This window comes from Melospiza melodia, unplaced genomic scaffold (assembly GCF_035770615.1).
Source record: "Melospiza melodia melodia isolate bMelMel2 unplaced genomic scaffold, bMelMel2.pri scaffold_236, whole genome shotgun sequence".
NCBI classification, from domain to species: domain Eukaryota; kingdom Metazoa; phylum Chordata; class Aves; order Passeriformes; family Passerellidae; genus Melospiza; species Melospiza melodia.
This window is the reverse complement of record NW_026948563.1, coordinates 30,840-54,655: the sequence shown is the minus strand read 5'-3', so window position 1 is coordinate 54,655 and position 23,816 is coordinate 30,840. Positions and strand designations below refer to the sequence as shown.

The 23,816-nt window shown below is 62.3% G+C and overlaps 4 protein-coding genes and 2 non-coding genes across 6 annotated transcripts; 1 reads left to right on the top strand and 5 right to left on the bottom strand.

Annotated features, from left to right (window-relative positions):
• Positions 1-1,265: 1,265 nt before the first annotated feature.
• On the top strand, positions 1,266-4,730 carry DHDH (dihydrodiol dehydrogenase; the record flags this gene model as incomplete). Its single annotated transcript, XM_063182453.1, is given in 10 exon segments — positions 1,266-1,347; positions 1,350-1,400; positions 1,714-1,877; positions 2,368-2,513; positions 2,645-2,735; positions 2,737-2,770; positions 3,366-3,490; positions 3,813-3,963; positions 4,393-4,445; positions 4,447-4,730. Coding segments are annotated over 10 exon segments (957 nt in total), but the record flags the coding sequence as incomplete, so codon positions are not given.
• An 819-nt stretch (positions 4,731-5,549) lies between these two features.
• On the bottom strand, positions 5,550-10,117 carry LOC134433681 (large ribosomal subunit protein uL13). Its single transcript, XM_063182442.1, has 8 exons — positions 10,073-10,117; positions 9,769-9,841; positions 9,274-9,339; positions 8,592-8,693; positions 7,879-7,964; positions 6,909-6,968; positions 6,095-6,219; positions 5,550-5,667 (listed from the first exon to the last, which is right to left on the bottom strand). The coding sequence occupies exons 1-7, from the start codon at positions 10,085-10,087 to the stop codon at positions 6,097-6,099; spliced, it is 525 nt and encodes a 174-aa protein (XP_063038512.1). The 5' UTR covers positions 10,088-10,117; the 3' UTR covers positions 5,550-5,667; positions 6,095-6,096.
• LOC134433696 (small nucleolar RNA SNORD34) lies at positions 7,750-7,820 on the bottom strand. Its single transcript, XR_010031688.1, has one exon. It is a non-coding gene; the product is annotated as a small nucleolar RNA SNORD34 (small nucleolar RNA).
• Positions 9,619-9,697, bottom strand: LOC134433694 (small nucleolar RNA Z195/SNORD33/SNORD32 family). Its single transcript, XR_010031686.1, has one exon. It is a non-coding gene; the product is annotated as a small nucleolar RNA Z195/SNORD33/SNORD32 family (small nucleolar RNA).
• A 1,461-nt stretch (positions 10,118-11,578) lies between the features above and the next one.
• LOC134433680 (vesicular glutamate transporter 1-like) lies at positions 11,579-18,204 on the bottom strand. Its single transcript, XM_063182441.1, has 11 exons — positions 18,143-18,204; positions 16,118-16,445; positions 15,874-15,992; positions 15,689-15,803; positions 14,986-15,073; positions 14,472-14,558; positions 13,914-14,053; positions 12,814-12,960; positions 12,276-12,408; positions 11,891-12,001; positions 11,579-11,799 (listed from the first exon to the last, which is right to left on the bottom strand). The coding sequence occupies exons 1-11, from the start codon at positions 18,202-18,204 to the stop codon at positions 11,615-11,617; spliced, it is 1,515 nt and encodes a 504-aa protein (XP_063038511.1). The 3' UTR covers positions 11,579-11,614.
• Positions 18,205-18,414: 210 nt separating this feature from the next.
• Positions 18,415-23,359, bottom strand: LOC134433682 (PIH1 domain-containing protein 1-like). The gene is made up of 9 exons (XM_063182443.1): positions 22,994-23,359; positions 22,859-22,922; positions 22,393-22,587; positions 22,033-22,094; positions 21,014-21,098; positions 20,043-20,136; positions 19,789-19,927; positions 19,100-19,288; positions 18,415-18,967 (listed from the first exon to the last, which is right to left on the bottom strand). The coding sequence occupies exons 1-9, from the start codon at positions 23,075-23,077 to the stop codon at positions 18,932-18,934; spliced, it is 948 nt and encodes a 315-aa protein (XP_063038513.1). The 5' UTR covers positions 23,078-23,359; the 3' UTR covers positions 18,415-18,931.
• Positions 23,360-23,816: the final 457 nt, after the last annotated feature.

The following is a 23,816-nucleotide window of genomic DNA, read 5'->3' as shown; positions in this document are numbered from 1 at the left end:
TCCCCAGAAATTCCCCCCCCCCCCTCTGTTTTTGGGGTTCCCGCCCCTCCCCCCCTCGGTCCGTGGTGGGGGGAGGGGCGAGCGAGCTTCCCACGGCGGGGGGAGGGGCGGGCGGGGCCCGGCAGGTGCGGGACGGGACCGGGATTGGACCGGGATTGGACCGGGACGGGAACGGGACGGGACCGGGATCAGGGTGAGGAACCGGGACAGAACCGGGATCGGGACTGGGATTGGGCTCAGGACAAGGACCGGGACAAGAACCGGGGCAGGGACAGGAACTGGGTCAGGGTCGGGACCGAGACCAGGACCGAACCGGGACCGGGATCGGGGTCAGGAACCGGGACAAGAACTGGGACTGGGACGGACCGGATCAGGGTCGAGATTGGGGCAGGAAGTGGGACGGGAACCGGGACAGAACCGGACCGGGATTGGGACAGGAACCGAGACGGGAACCGGGTCAAGTCAGGACCGGGAGCGGGACACGGATCCGGATCAGAATCGGGACCGGGACATGGATCGTGACACGGACCGGGACATGGATCAGGACCGGAACCTGGATCTGGACCGGAACCGGGACCGGGACCGGGACCAGGACCCGCCGTGCCCCGGCCCGGAGCGGCCCCGGTCCCGGCCCGGCCCCACCCGCTGGGGCATCTGCTCGGCCGGGGCCATCAGCCACGACTTCGTGCTGGCGCTGCAGACCCTGCCCCGCGAGGAGCACACGGTGACACCCAAAAACCCCAAAATTCACCCCAAAAAACCGCAAATCCCGAAAACCCCGGAATCCCCCCCAAAAACCCCGGAATTCCCCCCAGAATCCCCCCCGGGCCCATCAGCCACGACTTCGTGCTGGCGCTGCAGACCCTGCCCCGCGAGGAGCACACGGTGACACCCCAAAAAACCCCGAAATCACCCCAAAAATCACCCCCAAAATTCACCCCCAAAAACCGCAAATCCCAGGGAACCCCAAAATCACCAGGGGAGCCCCAAAATCCGCCCGGGACCCCAAAAATCCTGTGTGTGTCCCCAAAAATCCTGTGGGTGTCCCCAAAATCTGGGCGTCTCCCTAAACCTGGGCGTGTCCCCAAAAATCCCCGGAGCCCCAAAATCTGGGCGTGACCCCAAAAATCCTGGGTGTGTCCCCAAAAAAACCCCTGGGGATTTTGGGGTTTCCCCGGGATTTTGGGGTGTCCCGGGTGGGATTTTGGGCGTTCCATGGGGATTTGGGGTTTTTCACGGGAATTTCTTGGGGGTTTTGGGGGGATTTTGAGCTTTTCGGGGTCCCGCAGGTGGCGGCGGTGGCCGCGCGGGATCTGGGGCGCGCCCGGTGCTTCGCGCAGCATTTCGGGGTGCCCGGGCGTACGGATCCTACGAGGAGCTGGCCCGGGACCCCGGGATCGGTGAGAGACCCCCGGGTTTGGGGATTTTGGGGCTGATTGCGGGTTTTTTTGGGGGGAATTCGGGGTTTTTTGGGATCAGGATTTTTTTGGGGTCCCCGATTCACTATTTTTGGGTTTTTTTCCCCAGATGTGGTGTACGTGGGGGTGGTGAACCTCGCTCACCTGCCCACGGGGCTGCCCTTCCATGGGGATTTATGGGGTTTGATGGTATTTTATGGGGGTTTTGTGGGTTTCTTTTGGGTGAATTTGGGGTTTTTGGGATCAGGATTTTTTTGGGGTCCCCGATTCACTATTTTTGGGTTTTTTTCCCCAGATGTGGTGTACGTGGGGGTGGTGAACCCCGCTCACCTGCCCACGGGGCTGCTGTTCCTGCGCCGGGGCCGCGCGGTGCTGATGGAGAAGCCGATGGCGCTCGGGGCGCGCGAGGTGGCGCAGCTGGTGGGGACGGCGCGGGAGAAAGGCGTGTTCCTCATGGAGGTCAGGGCTCCCAGTATGACCAGTATAACCAGTAACCCATCCCAGTGCCCCTGATAGAGCCCCCAGTGCCCCACTCCCAGTGCCCCCAGTGCGAGGTGGCGCAGCTCGTTGGGACAGCGAGGGACAAGGGGGTGTTCCTCATGGAGGTGGGACCAGTAACACCAGTAACACCAGTAACACCAGTTATCCACTCCCAGTATAACCAGTAACCCCCACCAGTGCCCCTCACAGAGCCCCCAGTGCCAGGTGGCGCAGCTGGTGGGGACGGCCAGGATGAAAGGCGTGTTCCTCATGGAGCTGAGGGCTCCCGGTGCTCCCAGTATCACCAGTATAACCAGTAACCCATCCCAGTGCCCCTCCCAGTGCCCCCATTTTCCCGTTTCCAGGCTTTCTGGACACGTTATTTCCTGTTTTCGGCATTCCTGTATGTGTTTTTTCCCTGTTTTATCCCATTTCCAGCATTTGTACGCCCGTTTTTTCCCGTTTCCAGGGTTTCTGGACCCGATTTTTCCCCGCCTGGCGCCGCCTGCGCTCGCTGGCCCGGGGGGGCTCGCTGGGGTCGCCGCTGGTGCTGCGGGGGGAGCTCGGCTTCAACCTGGGGGGGGTCCCGAGGCTGCGCGAGCCCCGCCTCGGGGGGGGGGTCCTGTCTACGGCATCCAGATGGCCCTGGGGCTGCTGGGGGCGAGACCCCTCCCCAAATTACCGCCCGCGGCACCCTGCACCCCACCGGTACGGACTGGGGATATACTGGGAGTAAATGGGGCACTGGGGGTCCTGCTGGACCTGGGGGGGGGGGGCTACGGCGTCCAGATGGCCCTGGGGCTGCTGGGGGGGGGGGTCACACCAAGAGACCCCTCCCCAAATTACCGCCCGCGGCACCCTGCACCCCACCGGTACGGCCTGGGATATACTGGGATGGACTGGGAGGGCGCTGCAGTTCCCAAAGCCGCCACCAGGGGGAGCTGTGAGTTCATTGAGGGATACTGGGAGGGACTGGGGGGCTCGGGGGTCTCTCTTCCCCATTTTCCCACTTTTTTCCCATTCTTGTCTCATTTTTCTCCTTTTTCCCCTCATTCCCCCTTCACCCATTTCCCCATCATTTCCCCCCATTATTCTCCCATTTCCCCCTGTTATTTTCCCCATTATTTTTGCCCCTTCCCCCCCCATTTTTTTTCCTTCATCTTTTCCCATTTCCCCCCGTTTTTCCCCCGATTATTTCCCCATTATTTTTCCTGTTTTACCCCGTTATTTCACCCATTATTCCCCCCCCCTCTTTTTTTCCCATTTCCCCCCCATTATTTCCCCTATTATTTTTTCCCATTACCCCCATTATTTTTGCCCGTTTTCCCTGGTTTTCCCTCCCATCATTTTTCCCATTTCCCCCCCCATTATTTTTCCCATTATTCCCCACATGACTTTTGCCCATTTCCCCCGTTTTTTCCCCCGTTGTTTTTGCCCATTTTCCCGGTTTTCCGCCCCGTTTTCCAGGCGTGGATGAGTCGGTGTCGGTGTCGCTCTCGTTCCCCGGCGGTCACCTCGCCTCGCTGCTTTTCTCCATGGCCGCGGAGCTGCCGGGGGCGGCGGCGCTGGGCGGGCCGCGAGGCTGGGCCGAGGTGACCAAAATCCCGGGAATTCACCCCAAAACCGGGGGGGACCCGAAAACCCGGGGATTTCACCCCAAAACCCGCGGGATTCAGCCCAAAACACGGGGGTTGGGCTGCACGGCTGGGCTGGGGTTCATTTATGGGGGGTTTTGGGATGGATTTTGGGTGGATTTCGGGTGTTTTTGGGTCTCACCCCTCATTTTCCCCCTTTAGCTCCCGACCCACATGAACTGCCCCACGGAGCAGCTGTGGGGGGGGCACTGGGGTTTATTTCTGGGGGGGGATTTTGGGTTGATTTCGGGTGTTTTTGGGTCTGTTTGCCCCATTTTAGCTCCCGACCCACATGAACTGCCCCACGGAGCTGCTGTGGGGGGGGCGCCGCGAGCGTTTCCCGCTGCCCCCCCCGGCCGAGCCCCCCAACTTCCCCCACAGCACCGGGCTGCGCTTCGAGGCCCAGCACGTGCGGGAGTGCCTGCTAAAGGGTGAGGTTTTGGGGTGAAAAACGGCGATTTTGGGGCAAAATACATGGAAATGGGGGGGAGAACGGGGTTTGGGGTAAAAAAACCCGGATTTGGGGCAAAAACCCGGGGTTTGGCTGCGCTACGAGGCCCCAGCACATGCGGGAGTGCCTGCTGAAGGGTGAGGTTTGGGCGAAAAACTGCTATTTTGGTAACAACACGGGATTTTGGGGGGGAAAACCTCGGATTTGGGGGGGAAACATTGCAATTTTTGGGGGAAAAACCACGGGTTTTGGATAAAAATCCCGAGGTTTGAGTAAAAACCTGGGATTTGGGGTAAAATTTATGGGATTTGGGGTAAAGCCTCCCAGGTTTTGGGGTGGGGCCCTGGGGTTTTGGGTGAGCCCCCCGATTTGGGGTGAAACCCCCCAATTTTGGGGTCTCTGGCGCCAGGGCTGACCGAGAGCCCCGAGATGCCGCTGGCCGAGAGCGAGGTCATCGCGCGGCCTGCTGGACCAGGCCCGGGAGCAGGTCGGGGTCACGGTGGACGGAGTGACCACAGAGTGACCACTGACCATGAGTGACCGCTGGAGTGACCAGTGACCGCTGGAGTGACCGCTGGAGTGACCGCTGACCCTGAATGACCCACTGCACTCCGGACTGACTGCTGACCCTCTGGAGTGACCGCTGACCCTTCTGAGTGACCACTGACCCTGAGTGACCGCTGGAGTGACCGCCGGCCCTCCGCAGTGAGCCCGTGGCTCAATAAAAGCTCTGAAACCTCCCCAAAACGGGGCCCGGTCACTCCCAGTACGAACCGGACGCTCCCGGTGTGTCCCAGTCCGTCCCAGTCCGTCCCAGTTCACCCCAGTCCGTCCCAGTACGAGCCGGACGCTCCCAGTCCCTCCCAGTCACGCTCACACAGTCCCAGTTTATCCAGTCTGTCCCAGTCAGGCTCTGACGCTCCCAGTCTGTCCCAGTTTGTCCCAGTCCATCCAGTCACTCACACGCTCCCAGTCTGTCCCAGTTTATCCCAGTCTGTCCCAGTTCACCCCAGTCGCACTCACATGCTCCCAGTCTGTCCCAGTTTGTCCCAGTCCATCCCAGTCACACTCACACGCTCCCAGTCTGTCCCAGTTTGTCCCAGTTTATCCCAGTCTGTCCCAGTCACACTCACATTCTCCCAGTTTGCCCCAGTTCACCCCAGTCACACTCACACGCTCCCAGTCTGTCCCAGTCCATCCCAGTTCACCCCAGCCACACTCACACCGACTCCCAGTCCCTCCCAGTCTGTCCCAGTCCATCCCAGTTTATCCCAGTCCGTCCCAGTCACACTCACACGCTCCCAGTCTGTCCCCAGTTTGTCCCAGTTTATCCCAGTCTGTCCCAGTCACACTCACATTCTCCCAGTTTGCCCCAGTTCACCCCAGTCACACTCACACGCTCCCAGTCTGTCCCAGTCCATCCCAGTTCACCCCAGTCAGGCTCTGACACTCCCAGTTTATCCCAGTCTGTCCCAGTTTATCCCAGTCTGTCCCAGTCCATCCCAGTTTATCCCAGTCTGTCCCAGTTTATCCCAGTCCATCCCAGTCAGGCTCCAACGCTCCCAGTTTATTCCCAGTCCATCCCAGTTTGGGTTTATTACAGGAGCAGCCCGTGCTGGCGCAGCACGGCCGTGAACGGCGCCGCTTTCTTCTCCGCGCTGCGCTCGGCCCGGCGCCGCAGGCTCTGCAATGGGGGAAAAAACGGGAGAATTGGGAAAAACGGGAAAAAAGCAGGGGAAAAAAATTCGGAAAACCCAGGGAAAAAAAGGTGGAAAAAAGAGGGGAAAAGACCGGGGAAAAAAGGGGAAATCAGGCATTGAGAGGTCCCCAATTTGGGGTTTTTCCTTCTCACCCCATTTTTCCTCCCTGTGAGGTCCCACATCCAAATTACGTTTTTTTCCCCCGATTTTGAGGTGTTTTTTTTCCCCAAATTTTGCGGTGTTTTTTTCCCATAATTTTGGGGTATTTTTTCCCTAATTTTGGGGTGGTTTTTTCCCCTAATTTGGGGTATTTTTTCCCCGATTTTGGGGTGTTTTTTTCCCCAATTTTGCTTTTTTTTTTTTTTTTTTTTTTTTTCCTGATTTTGGGGTGATTCTCCCCGTTTTCCTCACCATCATCTTCCTCTTCTTGTTGTTAAGCGGATCTTGGCCTTCTCCTTCCTCTTCTCCTCCAGGGCCTCGGTCACGTCCCGGTACTTCCAGCCCACCTCGTGTGCCAGGCGTCCCAGCACGGCAAACTGGGAGAAATGGGAGCTCAGGAATGACCCAAAACACCCCCCAAATCCCCCAAAACACCCCAAAACCCCACGCAAAAAACCCCCAAAATCCCAGACCCAAAACAGCCCAACACCCCCCCAAGAAAATGGCTCAAAAACCACAGAACTGCCCCAAATCCACCTCGTGTGCCAGGCGGCCCAGCACGGCAAACTGGGAGCACTGGGAGCTCAGAAAACACCCCAAAATCCCCCAAAACCCCCCAGAAAACCACACACGAAACCCCCCAAATCCCACACCCAAAAACTGCCCAAAAAAACCCCAAAAACCCCAGAGAATTCACCCAAATCTGCCTTATGCCCAACCTGAATGCTGGAACCCCCAGCAAAAAAAACCATTAAATTCTAAACTCCCATAAATCCCCTAAAAACCCCCAAAAAAATCTCATAAACCCTCCTAAAATATATAATCCCTACCAAAATCATATACGCCTTCTAAAATCCCATAAACCCCCCAAAATCTCCCTGAAATCCTCTAAAATCTCACAGATCTGTTAAAATCTTATAAATCCCCTTAAAACCGCAGAAACTCCCTAAAAAAATCTCATAAAATCCCATAGAACCCCCTAAAAATCCCCCAAAACCCTAGAAATTATCTAAAATGCTACAAAAATCCCCAAAACCCCGTAAATTGCCCCAAAACCCGTGCTCACCTTGCGGGTGGGTTTGAGGCGGATGATTTTCAGCGCCGCCGGCACCACCATGCGCTTCCGCTGCAAAATCCCAAATTTTGGGGTTTTTTGGGGCGTTCTGGGCGGGTTTGGGGGGTCTCGGGGCAGGGGGATGGGAGTTTGGGGGCTTTGTGGGATTTTCGTGTTTTTATGGGATTTTGGTGAAGATTACAATATTTAATTGTGATTTTTATCTGATTTTTTAGAGAGTTTCTGAAATTTTGAACATTTAACGAGATTTTAATTTTTTTTATGGGATTTTGGTGGGGATTACAAGATTTTAGGGGGATTTTATCAGATTTTTTTTTAGGGAGTTTGTGGAATTTTAGAGGATTTTGCGAGATTTTGGGGTTTTTACAGGATTTTGGTGGGCTTTACAAAGTTTCAGGGGAATTTTACCACTTTTTTAGGAACTTTATGCGACTTTAAGAGTTTTATGGGATTTTAAGGGTTTTATGAGATTTTGGTGAGGATTACAAAACTCAATTGTGATTTTATCTGATTTTTAGGGCGTTTCTGGGATTTTGAAGACTTAACGAGATTTTAAGGCTTTTACAGGATTTTGTTGTGGATTACAAGATTTTAGGGGATTTTATCACGTTGGAGAGAGATCTTATTAACTTTTTAGGGGTTTTATGGGATTTCAGTATCCCTATGTGATTTTGGTGAGGATCACAAAATTCCAGGGGGATTTTAAGAATTTTTAGGAGTTTTATGGTATTTTAGTTTCCTGTGTGATTTTGGTGGGGGTTACAAGATTTCAGGAGCACTTTAACAATTTTTTACGGGTTTTTCACCAATTTCCTGGTGTTTTTGGGGTCCCGGGTGTCTCAGGGTTTGGGTTTTTCTCATCTCGAGTCAAACAATGTAGGTACAGGTGACATCACCGACACCGGGATTTGGGGCGGATTCCGCGGATTTTGGGGTGAATTCTGGGGATTTTGGGGCCCACCTTGTCGTAGGGAGGGGGGATCCCATCGAACACCTTGAGCCGCTCCAGCGCCGCCTGGCCCCGCTTGGTCTTGTGGGGCAGCATGCCTGGATTGGGGCGAAAAACCGGGATTTAGGGAAAATCGGGGTTTGGGGCGAAAAACCGGGATTTAGGGAAAATCAGGGTTTGGGGGGAAAAATGGGGATTCAGGGAAAATTTGGAGTTGGGGGGAAAAACGGGGATTTAGGGGAATTGGGGGTTTGGGGGAAAAACGAGGGATTTAAAGCAATTCTGGGTTTGGGGTGAAAGCAGGGTATTTAGGGCAATCTGAGGGTTTGGGGATTCTGGGGGATGTTGGGGAATTTGGGAGGAATTTTGAGGAATTTTTGGGTTTTTTGGGGTTCCCTCACTCCAGACTGTGTGTGTGGATTTTGGGGGGTTTGAGGGGGAGGATTTTGGGGTGAATTTTGGTGGTTTTGGGGTCTCTCTCACCTCTCACCATGCGCCAGAAGATGCGGCTGGGGGAAATTGGGGATTTTGGGGCAGTTTTTGGGGCAGATTTGGGGATTTTGGGGCAGTTTTTGGGGTGATTTTGGGGCGATTTTGGGGTGGATTTTGGGGCAGTTTTTGGGGTGATTTTGTAGCAGTTTTTGGGGTGATTTTGGGGCAGTTTTTGAGGCGATTTTTGGGGCAGATTTTGGGGCGATTTCTGGGTATTTTGGGGCCCTGGTCACCTCTCACGGTGCGCCAGAAGATGCGGCTGGGGGCTCGGAAGTGGAAGGGGCCCCGGGAAGGGTTGGTGTTCATCCTCTTCCTCAGGAAGGCCAGGAACTTCACTGCGGGGGAAAACGGGGTAGAAACGATCAAAAAAATGGTGCAGAATCCTCAAAAATATAGAGAACTCATTAAAAACGAGGCAGAATCCTTTAGAAATGAGAAAACCCATCCAAAATGGGGCAGAATCCTTCAAAAATGGGGCAGAATGCTTCAAAGACTCAGCAGAATTCATGGGGCAGAAACGGGGCAAAACCCCTCAGAAATGGAGAAGAATCCACCAAAAACGGGGCAGAATTCACAAAAATGGGGCAAAAACAGCTCAGAAATGGGGCAGAATCCTCGGAACTGGAGCAGAACTCCAAAAAAAAAAAAAAAAAAAAAAAGGGGCCAAATCCCTCAGAAACGGGGCAGAACTTATCAAAAATGGTGTAAAATCTCTCAAAAATGTGACTCAGGAATGGCCAGGATGGGGAAAAGGGGTGAAACCGCCCCAAACCCGGGGGTGCACCGGGAGCCCGGGACCTTCTGGAACCTTCCCAGGGCCTCTCCGTGACCCAAACCCGCCGGAACCGTCCCCAAACCCCGAGATTTCCCCCCGAAATCCGGTTTTTCCCCCCAGACCTCGCCCGCGGCACTCACGCTTGTTCCGGTAGAAGTTCCCGGAGATGTTGATGCCCTCGCAGCGAACCACGACCACGCGGCGGCCTGCGGACAGCGGCACCGGCCCGGGCCCCGTTAACCCCGGCTTTCTCACCATTTCTCCCCGCTCTTTCCCGGTTTTGCCCCTTCGTTTTAATTTTTTCCCCTTTATTCCTGATTTTTCCTTTTATTCCTGTTTTTTTCCCCATTATTCCCGCTTTCCCCTCATTAATATCGGTTTCCCCCGTTAATCCCGGTTTTTCACCCTTCTCCCCATTTTTTCCACCCATTATTCACGTTTTTTTTTTTTTTCCCGGTTTCCCCCTCGTTATTCCCGGTTTTCCCCCGCGCTCAGCTGGTAGTGCATGTAGGCGCCTTTCATTGTCGCTAAACTCGACAGCCGACAGGGCTCATCACGGCGCGGGGGTCCCGGTGATTCCGCCGGTGTTATTCCCGTTCCCGGTAGCCGCCCCGGTGCCGCCGCCCCGCACTCACCCAGCAGCACCTGTTTGGCCACGATCGCCGCCAGCCGGCCCAGGAGGTGCCCGCGCCCGTCGATCACCAGAACCTGGGGCGGGGGGAGCGCCGCGGTGAGGCCCGGCCCTCACCGGGACCGCACCGGGCCCAGGCCGCACCGCGTGGCCGCGCCCCGCGCCGCCCCCGCCGCCCGCCCGCGGCCCCCCGCGCCCCCCGCGCCCCCCGCGCTCCCCGCCGCTCCCCGCGCGCTCCCCGAGCCCCGCCGGGCCCTCCCGGATCCCCCCGGAGCCCCCCGAGCCCTCCCGGTGCCCCCGGGCCGCACCCGCGGCTCCGCCATGGCCGCCGCCCGCCTCAGAAAGAGGCCACGCCCCCTGCGGGAGCGCCGCTTCCGCCGCGCGGGGGCGGAAGTGACGTAGCGGGGAGGGGGGAAGGAACCAATGAGGGAGGGAAGGGGGGGACTGGGGGTGGGAGAATCCAATCGGAGTGCGGGAGGGGGGGTCTCCGTGTGCCCGGAGAATTCCAGTGCTCCCAGTATGGTTCCAGTATGATCTCAGCGTCCCTCCAGTGTCCCTAGAACCACCGCCAGTGCTCCCAGTATGATCCCAGTGCCCCCTCAGTATCCCTCCAGTGCCACCCAGCGCCCCCCCAGCGATCCCAGTACATCCCAGTACGATCCCAGCGCCCCTCCGGCGCTGCCAGTGCCCACCAGTATGATCCCAATGTGCTCCCAGTACCAACCAATGCCACTCCCACAACCTCCCAGTGCCCCCCAGTCCCTCACTCCAGGCTCTCACACGGCCGCTTTCTGCATTTATATTTATAATTATATTTATTTTATTTATATATGTACAGCGGTGGGGGGGCGGCTCTGGGCGGGTCTCGGGGGTCCCTTTTGGGGTCCCAGAGGATCTCGGGGGTCCCTGGGACTTCCTGGAGTCCCTTTTAGGGGGTCCCTGGGTCTTCCCGAAGGTCTCGGGGGGTCCCTTTTGGGGGTTTGGGGGGGTCCCCGGTGGTCCGGGGGGTCCGTGGAGGGTCTCGGGGATCCCTTTGGGGTTCTTGGGGATCTGGGGGGTCCCCGGTGCTCTCAGGGAGGTCCCTGGTGGATCCGGGGGGGTCTCGGGAGTCCCTGGGGTCCCTTTTCGGGGTTCTTGGGGGTCTCGGGGGGGTTCCCCGGGGATTCCCTTTTCGGGGGGCGTGGCCGTTCTCAGGCCCCGCCCCCGGTGGCCGGGGTGGTGCCGGTGGCCCCGTAGCTGGCGGGGGGCCCGCCCGGGGGTCCCCCTCCCCCCACCCCCCCTTCCTCCCCTTCCTCCTCCTCCTCCTCCTCGTCGCTGGCCACGCCCCCCGGCGCCAGAGGCTCCGCCTCCTCCCGCGGCGGCTCCGCCCACGGCTGCGGCTCCCCGGAAGCGAAGACGCCGTAGAAGGCCACGCCCCCGTAGTGCACGAGCGCGGCTATCAGGAACACCCACTGCCACTCCTCGCGCGTCTGCGCCAATCAGCGCCCGCCGCGCGCCGCGCGCCGGCCAATCCGCGACGAGCGGGGGCGGGACCCAATGGGAACGAGGGGAGAGAGCGGGAAAGGGAGGGGGCGTGGCCGAGGGGAGGGCGGGGAAAGAAGAGCGGCGGGGCCAAAGGGAGGGGGCGGGGCCAGGCGGGCGGTGATTGACAGGAGGGGCGGTGAGTGACAGGAGGGGCGGTGAGTGACAGGCGGGCAGGGCGACCCTCAAATTCCCGTTTCCGTCTGTCGCCCCCAAGTCCCTCTGTCCCCTCAGTGTCCCCAATGTCCCCTGGGTGCCCCCAGTGTCCCCAATGTCCCCTCAGTGTCCCCAGTGTCCCCTCACCTTGTGGCGGGTGAAGGCCCCCGCGATCAGGGGACACACCATCCCGGACAGGGTCCCCAATGATGTCCCCAATGTCCCCTCACCTTGTGGCGGGTGAGGGCCCCCACGATCAGGGGACACACCATCCCGGACAGGGTCCCCACGCCGTTGCTCAGCCCCATCAGCACGCTGGCGTAGCGCGGCGCGATGTCCAGGTGGTTCACGTTGAAGCCTGGCAGGGACAGCGGGGTCGGGGCAGGGTCAGGGCGTGTCCCAGGTGTCCCCAGGTGTCCCCAGGTGTCCCCAGGTGTCCCCGTGCCCACCCGAGATGGCGAAGCCGCTGAAGCCCACGGCCAGCACCAGGAAGGAGATGGCGACAGCGCGGGAGTGCGAGTAGCCGACCACCAGCAGCAGCGTGGCCTCCATGCCGAACCCTGCGAGGGGACAGGGGACAGTGTCACAGTGTCACATTGTCATTGTCACCGTCACAGCGCCACAATGTTATACTGTGATATATTTGTGATATATTATATTGTATTATATTGTCACTGACCCCCGCAGTTCATCATCTTGCGCACGTTGGTGGTGGACATTGTCACTGTCCCACTGTCCCTGCTGTCCCTCTGTCCCTGTCACACTGTCCCCAGTGTCACACACTGTCACGGGCTGTCACACACTGTCACACCCAGTGTCCCCAGTGTCACTGACCCCCGCAGTTCATCATCTTGCGCACGTTGGTGGTGGACATGAGGCCGCGCGAGCGCAGGAAATCGGCGATCTGCCCCCCGATGGGCACCACGATGGTCATCACCAGGTGGGGCAGGGCCGAGAGCAACCCAACCTGAAAGAGACGAAAAAATTATATATAAATAAAGTGTAATAACTGAATAAATCACTTGTCTGTAAATAAGATAACGGAATTAATCAATTGTCCCCGATGGGCACCACAATGGTCATCACCAGGTGGGGCAGGGCCGAGAGCAATCCCACCTGGACAGAAAAACAAATAAATAATATATAAATAGAATAAAATTACTGAAAAATCAATTGTCTGTAAATAAAATAATGGAATACATCAATTGTCTGTAAATAGAATAATGGAATAAATCAATTGTCCCCGATGGGCACCACGATGGTCATCACGGGGTGGGGCAGGGCCGACAGCAAACCCATCTGTGGGTCACTGTGGTTTTTGGGATATTTTTGGGCTGTTTTTAGGTGTTTTTTGGGGTTTTTTTGAGCGCACCTTGCTGATCTCGAAGCCGAACACCTCCTCGAAGTAGGCGGGCTGGCTGATGAGCAGCAGGTAGAAGGTCCAGCTGCGGCAGAAGTTGGCCACGATGATGGCGTAGACGGGCATGGAGGTGAAGAACTGGCGCCAGGGCGTGGCCAGCTGCGGGCACGGGGGGGGAAGGCTGACCCCAGGACACCCCCAGGACACCCCCAGGACACCCCCAGGACACCACTGACCACCCCCAGGACACCACTGGCCATCCCTGACCACCCCCAGGACACCACTGACCACCCCCAGGACAACACTGGCCATCCCTGACCACCCCCAGGACACCCCCAGGACACCCCCAGGACACCACTGGCCATCCCTGACCATCCCTGATCACCCCCAGGACAACACTGGCCATCCCTGACCACCCCCAGGACACCACTGGCCATCCCTGACCACCCCTGACCACCCCCAGGACACCGCTGACCATCCCCAGAGTGACCCCGGACACCCCCAGGGCAACCATGACCACCCCTGACCATCCCCTGACAGACCCAGGCCACCCCTGACCATCACTGACCACCCCCAGGATGCCCCCAGGACACCACTGACCACTCTGACCATCCCTGACCACCCCCAGGACACCACTGGCCATCCCTGACCACCCCTGATCATCCCCAGGACGCCCCCAGCGCCCATCCCAGTGTTCCCAGTCCCTCCCAGTCCCTCCCAGTCCATCCCAGTCCATCCCAGTGACCATTCCCAGTGCCTCCCAGTGACCCCAGTGACCCCAGTGACCGTTCCCAGTCCTTCCCAGTCCCTCCCAGTCCATCCCAGTGACCCCAGTGACCATTCCCAGTGCCTCCCAGTCCCTCCCAGTGACCCCAGTGACCGTTCCCAGTCCCTCCCAGTCCCTCCCAGTGACCATTCCCAGTCTAACCAGCAGCGGGTTGCTGCCCACGCTCTCCCCAGTGGCCATCCCAGTGACCCCAGTGACCGTTCCCAGTCCCTCCCAGTCCCTCCCAGTCTAACCAGCAGCGGGTTGCTGCCCACGCTCTCCCCAGTGGCCATCCCAGTGACCCCAGTGACCGTTCCCAGTCCCTCCCAGTCCCTCCCAGTCTAACCAGCAGCGGGTTGCTGCCCACGCTCTCCCCGATGCTCTCCTCGATGTATTTCCGCTCCTCGGGCGAGATGGTCGGGTGCTGGGCCGGGCTCTCGTAGGACACCAGCACCCAGAACATGTACCACAGCACCCCGAAACTGCCTGACGGGAAATTGGGGTTACTGGTTATACTGGGAGCACTGGGACGGGTCAGTGGGATCAATGGGAAAGGGACCAGAGCACCCCGAAACTGCCTGGGGTTACTGATTATACTGGGGATACTGGGAGCACTGGGGTTACTGGGAATACTGGGAAGGGTCATTGGGGTAACTGGCACGGGTACCAGAGCACCCCGAAACTGCCTGCGGGTCACTGGGGTTACTGGGGATACTGGGACAGGACACTGGGGTTACTGGGAGCACTGGGAGGGGTCCCCAAGGGGGCTCGGGGGGTCCCGGGGGTCCCGGGGGTCTCAGGGGGGGTCTCGGGGGTCTCAGGGGGGTCTCAGGGGGTCCCGGGGGTCTCAGGGGGTCCCGGGGGTCTCAGGGGGGGTCTCAGGGGGGGGTCCCGGGGGTCCCACCGTAGACGTAGAACACGGAGCTCCACCCCGTGTACTGCACCAGGACCCCGGCCAGGGGCATGGCCACCACGGCGCCTGCGTACGAACCTGGGGGGGCAGGGGGCGTCAGTGGGGACCCCCAAACCCCCTGAGACCCCCCGGGACCCCCCCATATCCCTGGGACCCCCCGGGACTCCCCCAGACCCCCCAAATCCCCGTAGGACCCCGGCCAGGGGCAGCACGGCCACCACGGCCCCTGCGAAGGAACCTGGGGAGGGGGCGTCAGTGGGGACACCCCCAAAACCCCCAGGATGCCCCCAGACCCCCCGAAGTCCCCAGACCCACATTACCGCAGAAGGCCGTGGTGGCGAGCCGGCTCCCAGAGCCCCCCAGACCCCCCCGAAGCCCCCAGACCCACATTACCGCAGAAGGCCGTGGTGGCGAGCCGGCTCCCAGACCCCCCGAAGCCCCCCGAAGCCCCCCGAAGCCCCCCGAAGCCCCCCGAAGCCCCCCGAAGCCCCCAGACCCACATTACCACAGAAGGCCGTGGTGGCGAGCCGGCTCCGCTCCAGAGGCGGTGCCCACTTGCTCCAGATGCCGTGACAGGCGGGGTAGGTCACGCCCTGCCGGGAAAGGGGCGGGGTCAGCGCGGGACACGCTCTGATGGAGAGGGACACACCCAACCCGGGACACACCCACTATGCCATGCTCTGATACATAGGGACACACCCAACCCTGGCCGCGCCCACACAGCCACACCCTGATGGACAGGGACACACCCAACCCTGGCCACGCCCACCACAACGCACCTTGATGGACAGGGACACACCCAACCCCGGCCACGCCCCAACCTCAGCAGCTGAACAGCAGAACCCACCCGGGAACCGCCCCAAATACCCCAAAAACAGCCCAAAATCCCCCGAATTCACCCCAAATTTTGATGCTGACCTCCACCAGGCCCTGCGTGACGCGTACGGCGATGACGCAGCCCCAAACACAAACACACCCAAAATCCCCCGAATTCACCCCAAATCACCTCCACCAGGCCCTGCATGACGCGCACGGCAATGACGCAGCCCCAAACACACCCAAAATCCCCCGAATTCACCCCAAATCCCCTCCTTACCTCCACCAGGCCCTGCGTGACGCGCACGGCGATGACGCAGCCCCAAACACACCCAAATACACCCAAACACACCCAAACACACCCAAAATCCCCCAAATTCACCCCAAATCACCTCTACCAGGCCCTGCATGACGCGCACGGCGATGACGCAGCCCACGTGCGCGCGCGCGGCCGACGGGATCAGCATGTTGAGCACCGAGGTGGAGACGATGGCCAGCCCGAACACCCTGCGGGGACACCTGGGTGACGCCCGGGACGCGCCCGGGCCGGCCCCGCCCCCGGCCCCGCCCCGCTCACCTGTTGGCGGCGAATTTCTGGGCGATGAAGCCGCCGGGGATCTGCGTGACGATGTAGCCCCAGAAGAAGGAGCCGTGGATCATCCCCACGGTCTCGGGGTCCCAGTTGAACTGGGCGCGCTGCCGGGAGGGGAGGGGCCGCTGGGGCGGGGCCTGGACACGCTCCAGACACGCCCTGGGCAGGTGTGTGTGCCCCGCACCTGGCTGTGTCTCCACAGTGAGCCCACACTGTCCCCACAGGTGACCCCGAGCTGACCCCACGGGTGACCCCAAACTGACTCCACAGCTGGCCCAGAGCTGACCCCACTGACCCCACACCTGACCCCACACCTGACCCTCACCTGCCCGTGGGCGGGGTTGACCATGCTGACCACGGCCACGCCCAGGTTGCAGCGGATGCCGAAGCTGATGCAGAAGCCGATGCCGCAGAGCACGGCGATGCCGTAGCGCCGGGGCAGCCCGCAGAAGGTGCAGTCCAGCACCGGGGGGCGCGGCCCGGCGGGGGTCCCGCCCGAGAGCCCCCCCGAGCTCAGCTCCAGGCTCTCGGGGTCCTCCTGGCGGCGCTCCAGGAACCTGCGGGACACCGGGGGGACACCGGGGCTGGGGGACACCGAGGGACACCGGGACTGAGGGGACACCGGGACACCAGGGCATAGGGGCTGTGGGGGTCCCGAGCCCCCCCGAGCTCAGCTCCAGGCTCTCGGGGCCGTCCTGGCGGCGCTCCAGGAACCTGCGGGACACCGGGACTGAGGGGCTATGGGGACACCGAGGGGACACCGGGGCTGAGGGGACACCGGGGCTGGGGGACACCGAGGGGACACCGGGGCTGTGCGACATTGAGGGACACCGGGGCTGTGGGGGCTATGGGGACACCGGAACTCTGGGGACACCGGGGGCATTGGGGGTCCCGAGCCCCCCCGAGCCCAGCCCCAGGCTCTCGGGGTTGTCCTGCCGCCGCTCCAGGACCCTGCACAGCCATTGCCCTTTTGCCCCGTGCCACCCCTGTCCCCGAGTCCCTTTCCCCCGTGTCCCTTTTCCCCCGTGCCCCCAGTGCCCACCGCCTCGTGTCCCCCTGTCCCTTTTCCCCTGCTACGTCCCTGTGTCCCCCCCGTGTCCCCCCCGTGTCCCTTTTCCCTCCCCGTGTCCCCCACGTTCCCCTCCCTGTGTCCCTTTGTCCCTTTCTCCTCTGCCATGTCGCCCCTGTGTCCCTTTTCCCGTCCGTGTCACCCCCTGTCCCCGTGTCCCCCCTTGTCCCCTCCTGTCCCCCGTGTCCCTTTTCCCCCGCCGTGTCCCCCAGTCCCCCCCGTGTCCCCCCCGTGTCCCCAGCCCCTTCCTGTCCCCCCCTGTCTCCGTGTCCCCCCCGCAGCCGATTAAATCTCTCTCTAATCCCCGCGGTGGCGGCGACAGCCGGGAGGGGACACGGGGGGACACGGGGACAGGGACAGGGGAGGGGCCGGGCCGGGGACACGCGTGGCACGGACACGAGCGGGGGGGGGGACACGGGGGGAGCACCCGAGACGCCCCAAAAAACCCCCGGGAAACCCAAAAACCCCCCCAAAAAAACCCCCTGGGAAACCCAAAAACCCCCCCAAAAACCGCCCTGGGAAACTGACGCCCCCAAACCCTGATCCCCCAAAGCCCCAGGGTAACCCGAGACCCCCCCCAAAAAACCCCACAAAACCCAAGACCCCCCCAAAAACCCCGGCAAACCCGACCCCAAATCCTCCACAGCAAAGCGACCCACCCCAAACCTGAGACCCCCCGAAACTCCCGGCAAACCCGAGACCCCCAAACCCCCCCGGAAAACCCGACCCCAAAAGCCCCTGGAAAACGCGACCCCCCTCAAATCCTTCCAGAAAACCCGACCCCCCCCAAACCTCAACAGACCCTCCCCAAGCCTGGGGGTCTCACCGGTGCAGCCCCCCCCCAGGACCCCTCCCCAGCCCCATCCCGGGGGTCTCGCAGTGCAGCCGGCCCAGCCCAGCCCCAGTGACCCCCCAGACCCCCATATCCCCCCCAGGACCCCTCCCCATCCCCATCCTGGGGGTCTCACCGGTGCAGCCCCCCCAGGACCCCTCCCCATCCCCACCCCGGGGGTCTCACCGGTGCAGCTGGCCCAGCCCAGCCCCAGTGACCCCCCAGACCCCCATATCCCCCCCAGGACCCCTCCCCAGTTCCATCCCGGGGGTCTCGCCGGTGCAGCCGGCCCAGCCCAGCCCCCAGACCCCCATATCCCCCCCAGGACCCCTCCCCAAGCCCGGGGGTCTCACCGGTGCAGCCGGCCCAGCCCGGCCCCCAGCTGCCTCCTGAACTCCTCCCTGTTGAACTCCATCGCCGCCTCAGGGCTCCACCATCACCGCGGGACCCCCGGGACCCCCCCCCAAATTCCCCCGCGCCGCTCCCGGCGCCGCTCCCGGGCAGCTCTGGGCGCCCCCCCCGGCTCCCCCGGCCCGGATCAGCCCTAAATCCCCCAAATCCCCCCCGGCCCCCCCCAAATCCCCCTGCGCCGGGGGGGGGCGCACGGACCAATCAGAGCACGGGATAACGGTTTGCCTTTTATTGGGGGGTTTGGTACCAAAAATGGGAAGGGGAGGGGGCTGAGGGGTCGGGAGGGGTCGGGGGGGTCCTGGACAATCCTGGGGGCATCCCTGAGTGGCTGGGGGGGCTCAGGAGCATCCTGAGAGCGGCCCCAAAGAGGTCTGGGGGTCCTGGGGGGTCCGGGTGGGATTTTGGGGGGGTCCCGGGTGGGTTATTTGGGGTGTCCCGGGTGGGTGTTTCGGGGGGTCCCGGGTGGGTTTTTTGGGGTCCCGGGTGGGATTTTGGGGGGTCCCGTGTGGGCTTTTTGGGGGGTCCCGTGTGGGTGTTTCGGGGGGTCCCGGGTGGGTTTTTTGGGGGGTCCCGGGTGGGTGTTTCGGGGGGGTCCCGGGTGGGATTTTGGGGGGTCCCGGGTGGGCTTTTTGGGGGGTCCCGTGTGGGTGTTTCGGGGGATCCCGGGTGGGTGTTTCGGGGGGTCCCGGCTGGGATTTTGGGGGTCTCCTGGCGGTTTTCCCGGGGCTCCCTCACGCCCTCAGCAGCGGCATCGTCACCGAGAGAACCTGCGGGGGGGGCGCGGCCACAGGGTCAGCGAGGGGGCGCGTCCCCGGTGGGAAGGGGCGTGCCCCCGGTGGGAGGGGGCGTGTCCCCGGTGGGGAGGGGGCGTGTCCCTCCCCTGCGGTTGCCATGGTTACCTTGGAGCGGCGGTGGAAGCGCGCGCGGCACCGCGCGGGGTCGGCGCGCATGCGCAGCGGCAGCCCCAGCTCCAGCAGCGCCCCCTGGCGGCCCGGGGCGGCCCCGGGAGCGCCCCCCGGCGGCGGCGCGGGGCGCAGCAGCAGCAGCCGCTCCTCGCTCAGCCCCAGCCACAGAGAGCCCGCCCCCTCCTGGGCGGGGCCACAGTGACGGCACGCCCACTGCGGCCCCGACCCCGGCCAAGCACGGTGGAGACCCCTCCCAGCACAGCCCCCAGTGCCCCCCAGCTCATCCCAGTACCCCCCCAAACCCCTCCCAGTACCCCCAGTTCCCCCCCCAATCCCCTCCCAGCACAGCCCCCAGTGCCCCCCAGCTCATCCCAGTGCCCTCCAGTCCGTCCCAGTGCCCCCCAATCCCGTCCCAGTCCCCCCAGTTCCCATCCCAGTTCCTCCCAGTTGACCCTAGTTCCGTCCCAGTCCCTCCCACCATCCCCAGTATCCCCAGTTGCCCCCAGTCTCCCCCAGTATCCCCAATATCCCCAGTTGCCCCCCCCAGTCCCTCTCAGTATCCTCAGTCCCCCTCAGTTCCCATCCCTGCCCCCCCCGTTCCCTTCAGTTTCTCCATTGCCCCCCCAGTATCCCCCCAGTCCCCCCATTGCCCCCCAGTCCCCCCATTGCCCCCCGCTCCCCACCTGTCCCAGGTGCACCCTCGCCTGCAGCTCCCGCGGCTCCTCAGCCGAAGGCGAGGCCACGACCACGAACGGGGGCGGCCCGGGGGTCTCCGTGGCTTTTGGGGAGGGGTCCCGGGGGTCCCCGTCACCCCGGCAGCTCCTGGGTGCGGGGCTGGGGTCAGGCTGGGGGGCCCTGGGTGTGTTTGGGGTATTTGGGGAGGGGTCCCGGGGGTCCCAGGGATGTTTTGGTTAATTTGGGGAGGGGTCCCGCTCACCCCGGCAGCTCCTGGATGCGGGGCGGGGGTCGCGCCCGGATGTTCTGGGCCGCGATGGAGCCGAGGCAGCGCCGGTTCCGCAGCACGCGCCAGCCTGGGGAGGGGTCCGGGGTCATTGTGGGGAGGGGTCCGGGGTCATTGTGGGGAGGAGTCCTGGGTTATTGTGGGGAGGGGTCCCGGGTCATTGTGGGGAGGAGTCCTGGGTCATTGTGGGGAGGGGTCCCGGGGGTCCCGGGCAGCGCCGGTTCCGCAGCATGCGCCAGCCTGGGGCAACTGGGGAGGGGTCCGGGGTCATTGTGGGGAGGGGTCCCAGGGTCCCGGGCAGCGCCGGTTCCGCAGCACGCGCCAGCCTGGGGAAATTGGGGAGGGGTCCTGAGTTATTGTGGGGAGGGGTCCCGGGTTATTGTGGGGAGGGGTCCCGGGCAGCGCTGGTTCCGCAGCAAGCGCCAGCCTGGCAATTGGGGAGGGGTCCCAGGTTATTGTGGGGAGGGGTCCCGGGTTATTGTGGGGAGGGGTCCGGGATTATTGTGGGGAGGGGTCTGGGGTCATTGTGGGGAGGGGTCCAGGATTATTGTGGGGAGGGGTCCCGGGGGTCCCGGGCAGCGCCGGTTCCGCGGCACGCGCCAGCCTGGGGCAACTGGGGAGGGGTCCGGGGTCATTGTGGGGAGGAGTCCCGGGGTTATTGTGGGGAGGGGTCCCGGTGGGTCAGGGGTAATTTGGGGAGGGGTCCCGGGTTATTGCGGGGAGGGGTCCCGGGGGTCAGGGGTAATTTGGGGAGGGGTCCCTGGTGGTCAGGGGTAGTTTGGGGAGGGGTCCGGGGTTATTGTGGGGAGGGGTCCCAGGTTATTGCGGGGAGGGGTCCGGGGTTATTGCGGGGAGGGTCCCGGGGGTCAGGGGTAATTTGGGGAGGGGTCCCGGGGGGTCTGGGGTAATTTGGGGAGGGGTCTCCCCCCCAGAGCCCCCAGACTCACCGGTGAGCTCCAGCTCCACCCCGTACTTGTCCGAGAGCCCCTCCAGGGCCACGGTCAGGAAGAACTCCAGGTACAGGGGGTCGGCCTGCAGACCCCAGACCCAATTCACACCCTGAGCCCTCCCCAGAGAGACCCCAGACCCAATCCACAGCCTGAGCCCTCCCCAGAGAGACCCCAGACCCAATTCACACCATCAGCCCTCCACAGAGAGACCCCAGACCCAATGCACACCCTGAGCCCTCACCAAAGAGACCCCAGGCCCAATGCACACCCTGAGCTCTCCACCAAGAGACCCCAGACCCAATTCACACCCTGACCCTGCCCAGAGAGACCCCAGACCCAATTCACACCCTGACCCTCCCCAGAGAAACCCCAGACCCAATTCACACCCTGAGTCCTCCACAAGGAGACCCCAGACCCAATTCACACCATCAGGCCTCACCAAAGAGACCCCAGACCCAATTCACACCCTGACTCTCCCCAGAGAGACCCCAGACCCAATTCACACCCTGACCCTCCCCAGAGAAACCCCAGACCCAATTCACACCCTGAGTCCTCCACAAGGAGACCCCAGACTCAATTCACACCATCAGGCCTCACCAAAGAGACCCCAGACCCAATTCACACCCTGACTCTCCCCAGAGAGACCCCAGACCCAATTCACACCCTGAACCCTCCACAGAGAAACCCCAGACCCAATTCACACCCTGAGCCCCCCAAGGAGCCCCCAGACCCAATTCACACCCTAAGCCCTCCCCAGAGAGACCCCAGACCCAATTCACACCCTGACCCTGCACAGAGAGACCCCAGACCCAATTCACACCCTGAGCCCCCCAAGGAGCCCCCAGACCCCCATTTAATGCCCCCGGCCCCACCTTGGGCATCCTGAAGAACCCCGAGTTCACCCCCATGAGCCCCCAGACCCCATTTAGGGCCCCCAGCCCCACCTTGAGTGTCCTGAAGGATCCCGAGTTCACCCCTAGAAGCCCCCAGACCCCATTTGATGCCCCCAGCCCCACCTTGAGTGTCCTGAAGAATCCCGAGTTCACCACCACGTCGTAGGCCGTGCAGCCCCTTCCCCCTGCGGGGTCACAGCAGGGTCGGGGGGGTATTTTGGGGAGGGGTCTCTGGGGGGGAGGGGGTGTATTTTGGGGAGGGATCTCTGTTGGGAGGGTATATTGGCATGGGGTTTTTAGGGGGGGTATTTTGGGATGGGGTTTTTGGGTGGGGTATTTTGGGGCGGGGTCTCTGGGGTGGGGGGGTATTTTGGGGCGGGGTCTCTGGGGCGGGGGGGTATTTTGGGGCGGGGTCTCTGGGGTGGATGGGTATTTTGGGGCGGGGTCCCTGTCGCGGGGGGTATTTGGGGAGGGGTCGCTGACCTCGGTCCAGCTCGGCGTGCGGCTCCCCCAGGCTCATGGGGATGCGGAAGGCGCCGCCGGGCCCGGGGGGGTCCCGCAGGAGCCGCTGCAGCCCCGGGGGGGGCACGGGCGGCGGGGGCGGCACCGCGGGCGAATGGCAAACGTTGAGGAACACCTTGGGACCCCCGCCCGCCGCGCGCGTCTTGACACAGAAACCTGGGGGGAAAACGCACCAAAATCCAGAGAAACACCCCCAAAATGCACCTTGGGACCCCCGCCCGCCGCGCGGGTCTTCACGCAGAAACCTGGGGGGAAAATGCACCAAAATCCACAGAAACCCCCCCAAAAATGCACCTTGGGACCCCCGCCCGCCGCGCGGGTCTTGCCACCCAGGCCTGAGGGGAGAGGAATCCAACGGAGCACCCCCAAATCCAAGAGAGGCCCCCAAAATCCCCGCGAGCCCCCAAAATACCCCCGAGCCCCGTACCCGGCTGCGGGGTCACGGCCCGGGCGGGGCCGGCGCTCGGCGCCTCCTCAGGGTCCGGGGCCACCTGCGGGAACCGAGAGGGTCAGAACCGGCACCGGCACCGGCAGCGGAACCGGCACCGGCCCCGGGCCACACCTGCAGCAGCAGCCGCCGCAGCGCCGCCGCCTCCTCCTCCTCGTCCGCCTCCAGCTCGGCCGAGAGCAGCGACGGGTCCGCCATGGCCGGAGGGACGCGAGAGCTCCGGGACCCCCCGAGAACCGCCCGGGACCGCCCGGGAGCCCCGAAACCGCTCCGGGCCCCGCCGGGCGGCCCTCACCGCGCGTGCACCGCCCGCCACTTCCGCTTCCGGCGCGGACCCGTCCCCATGGTTATCGAGGCAGCTCTGGCATCTTCCGCCTAGGCTCGGTGGTTCCGGTGCCGCTCTAGCCACTTCCGGTAAAACTCAATGGTTTCTAAGCCGCTCTGGCCACTTCCGTTCAATCTCAGTGGTTCCGGTCCCACTCTAGCCATTTCTGGATAATCTCAATGGTTTCCAAGCCGCTCTGGCCACTTCCGTTCAATCTCAGTGGTTCCGGTACCGCTCTGGCCTAATCCGGTGAATCTCAATGGTTTCTAAGCCGCTCCGGCCACTTCCGCTAAGACTCAATGGTTCCGGTGCCGCTCTGGCACTTTCCGGGGAATCTCAATGGTATCTGAGCCGCTCTGGCCACTTCCGCTCAGTCTCGGTGGTTCCGGTGCCGCTCTAGCCATTACCGGTGAATCTCAATGGTTTCTAAGCCGCTCTGGCCACTTCCGCTCAGTCTCGGTGGTTCCGGTGGCGCTCTGGCCACTTCCGGTGAATCTCAATGGTTTCTAAGCCGCTCTGGCCACTTCCGCTCAGTCTCGGTGGTTCCGGTGCCGCTCTGGCCACTTCCGGTGAATCTCAATGCTTTCTAAGCCGCTCTGGCCACTTCCGCTC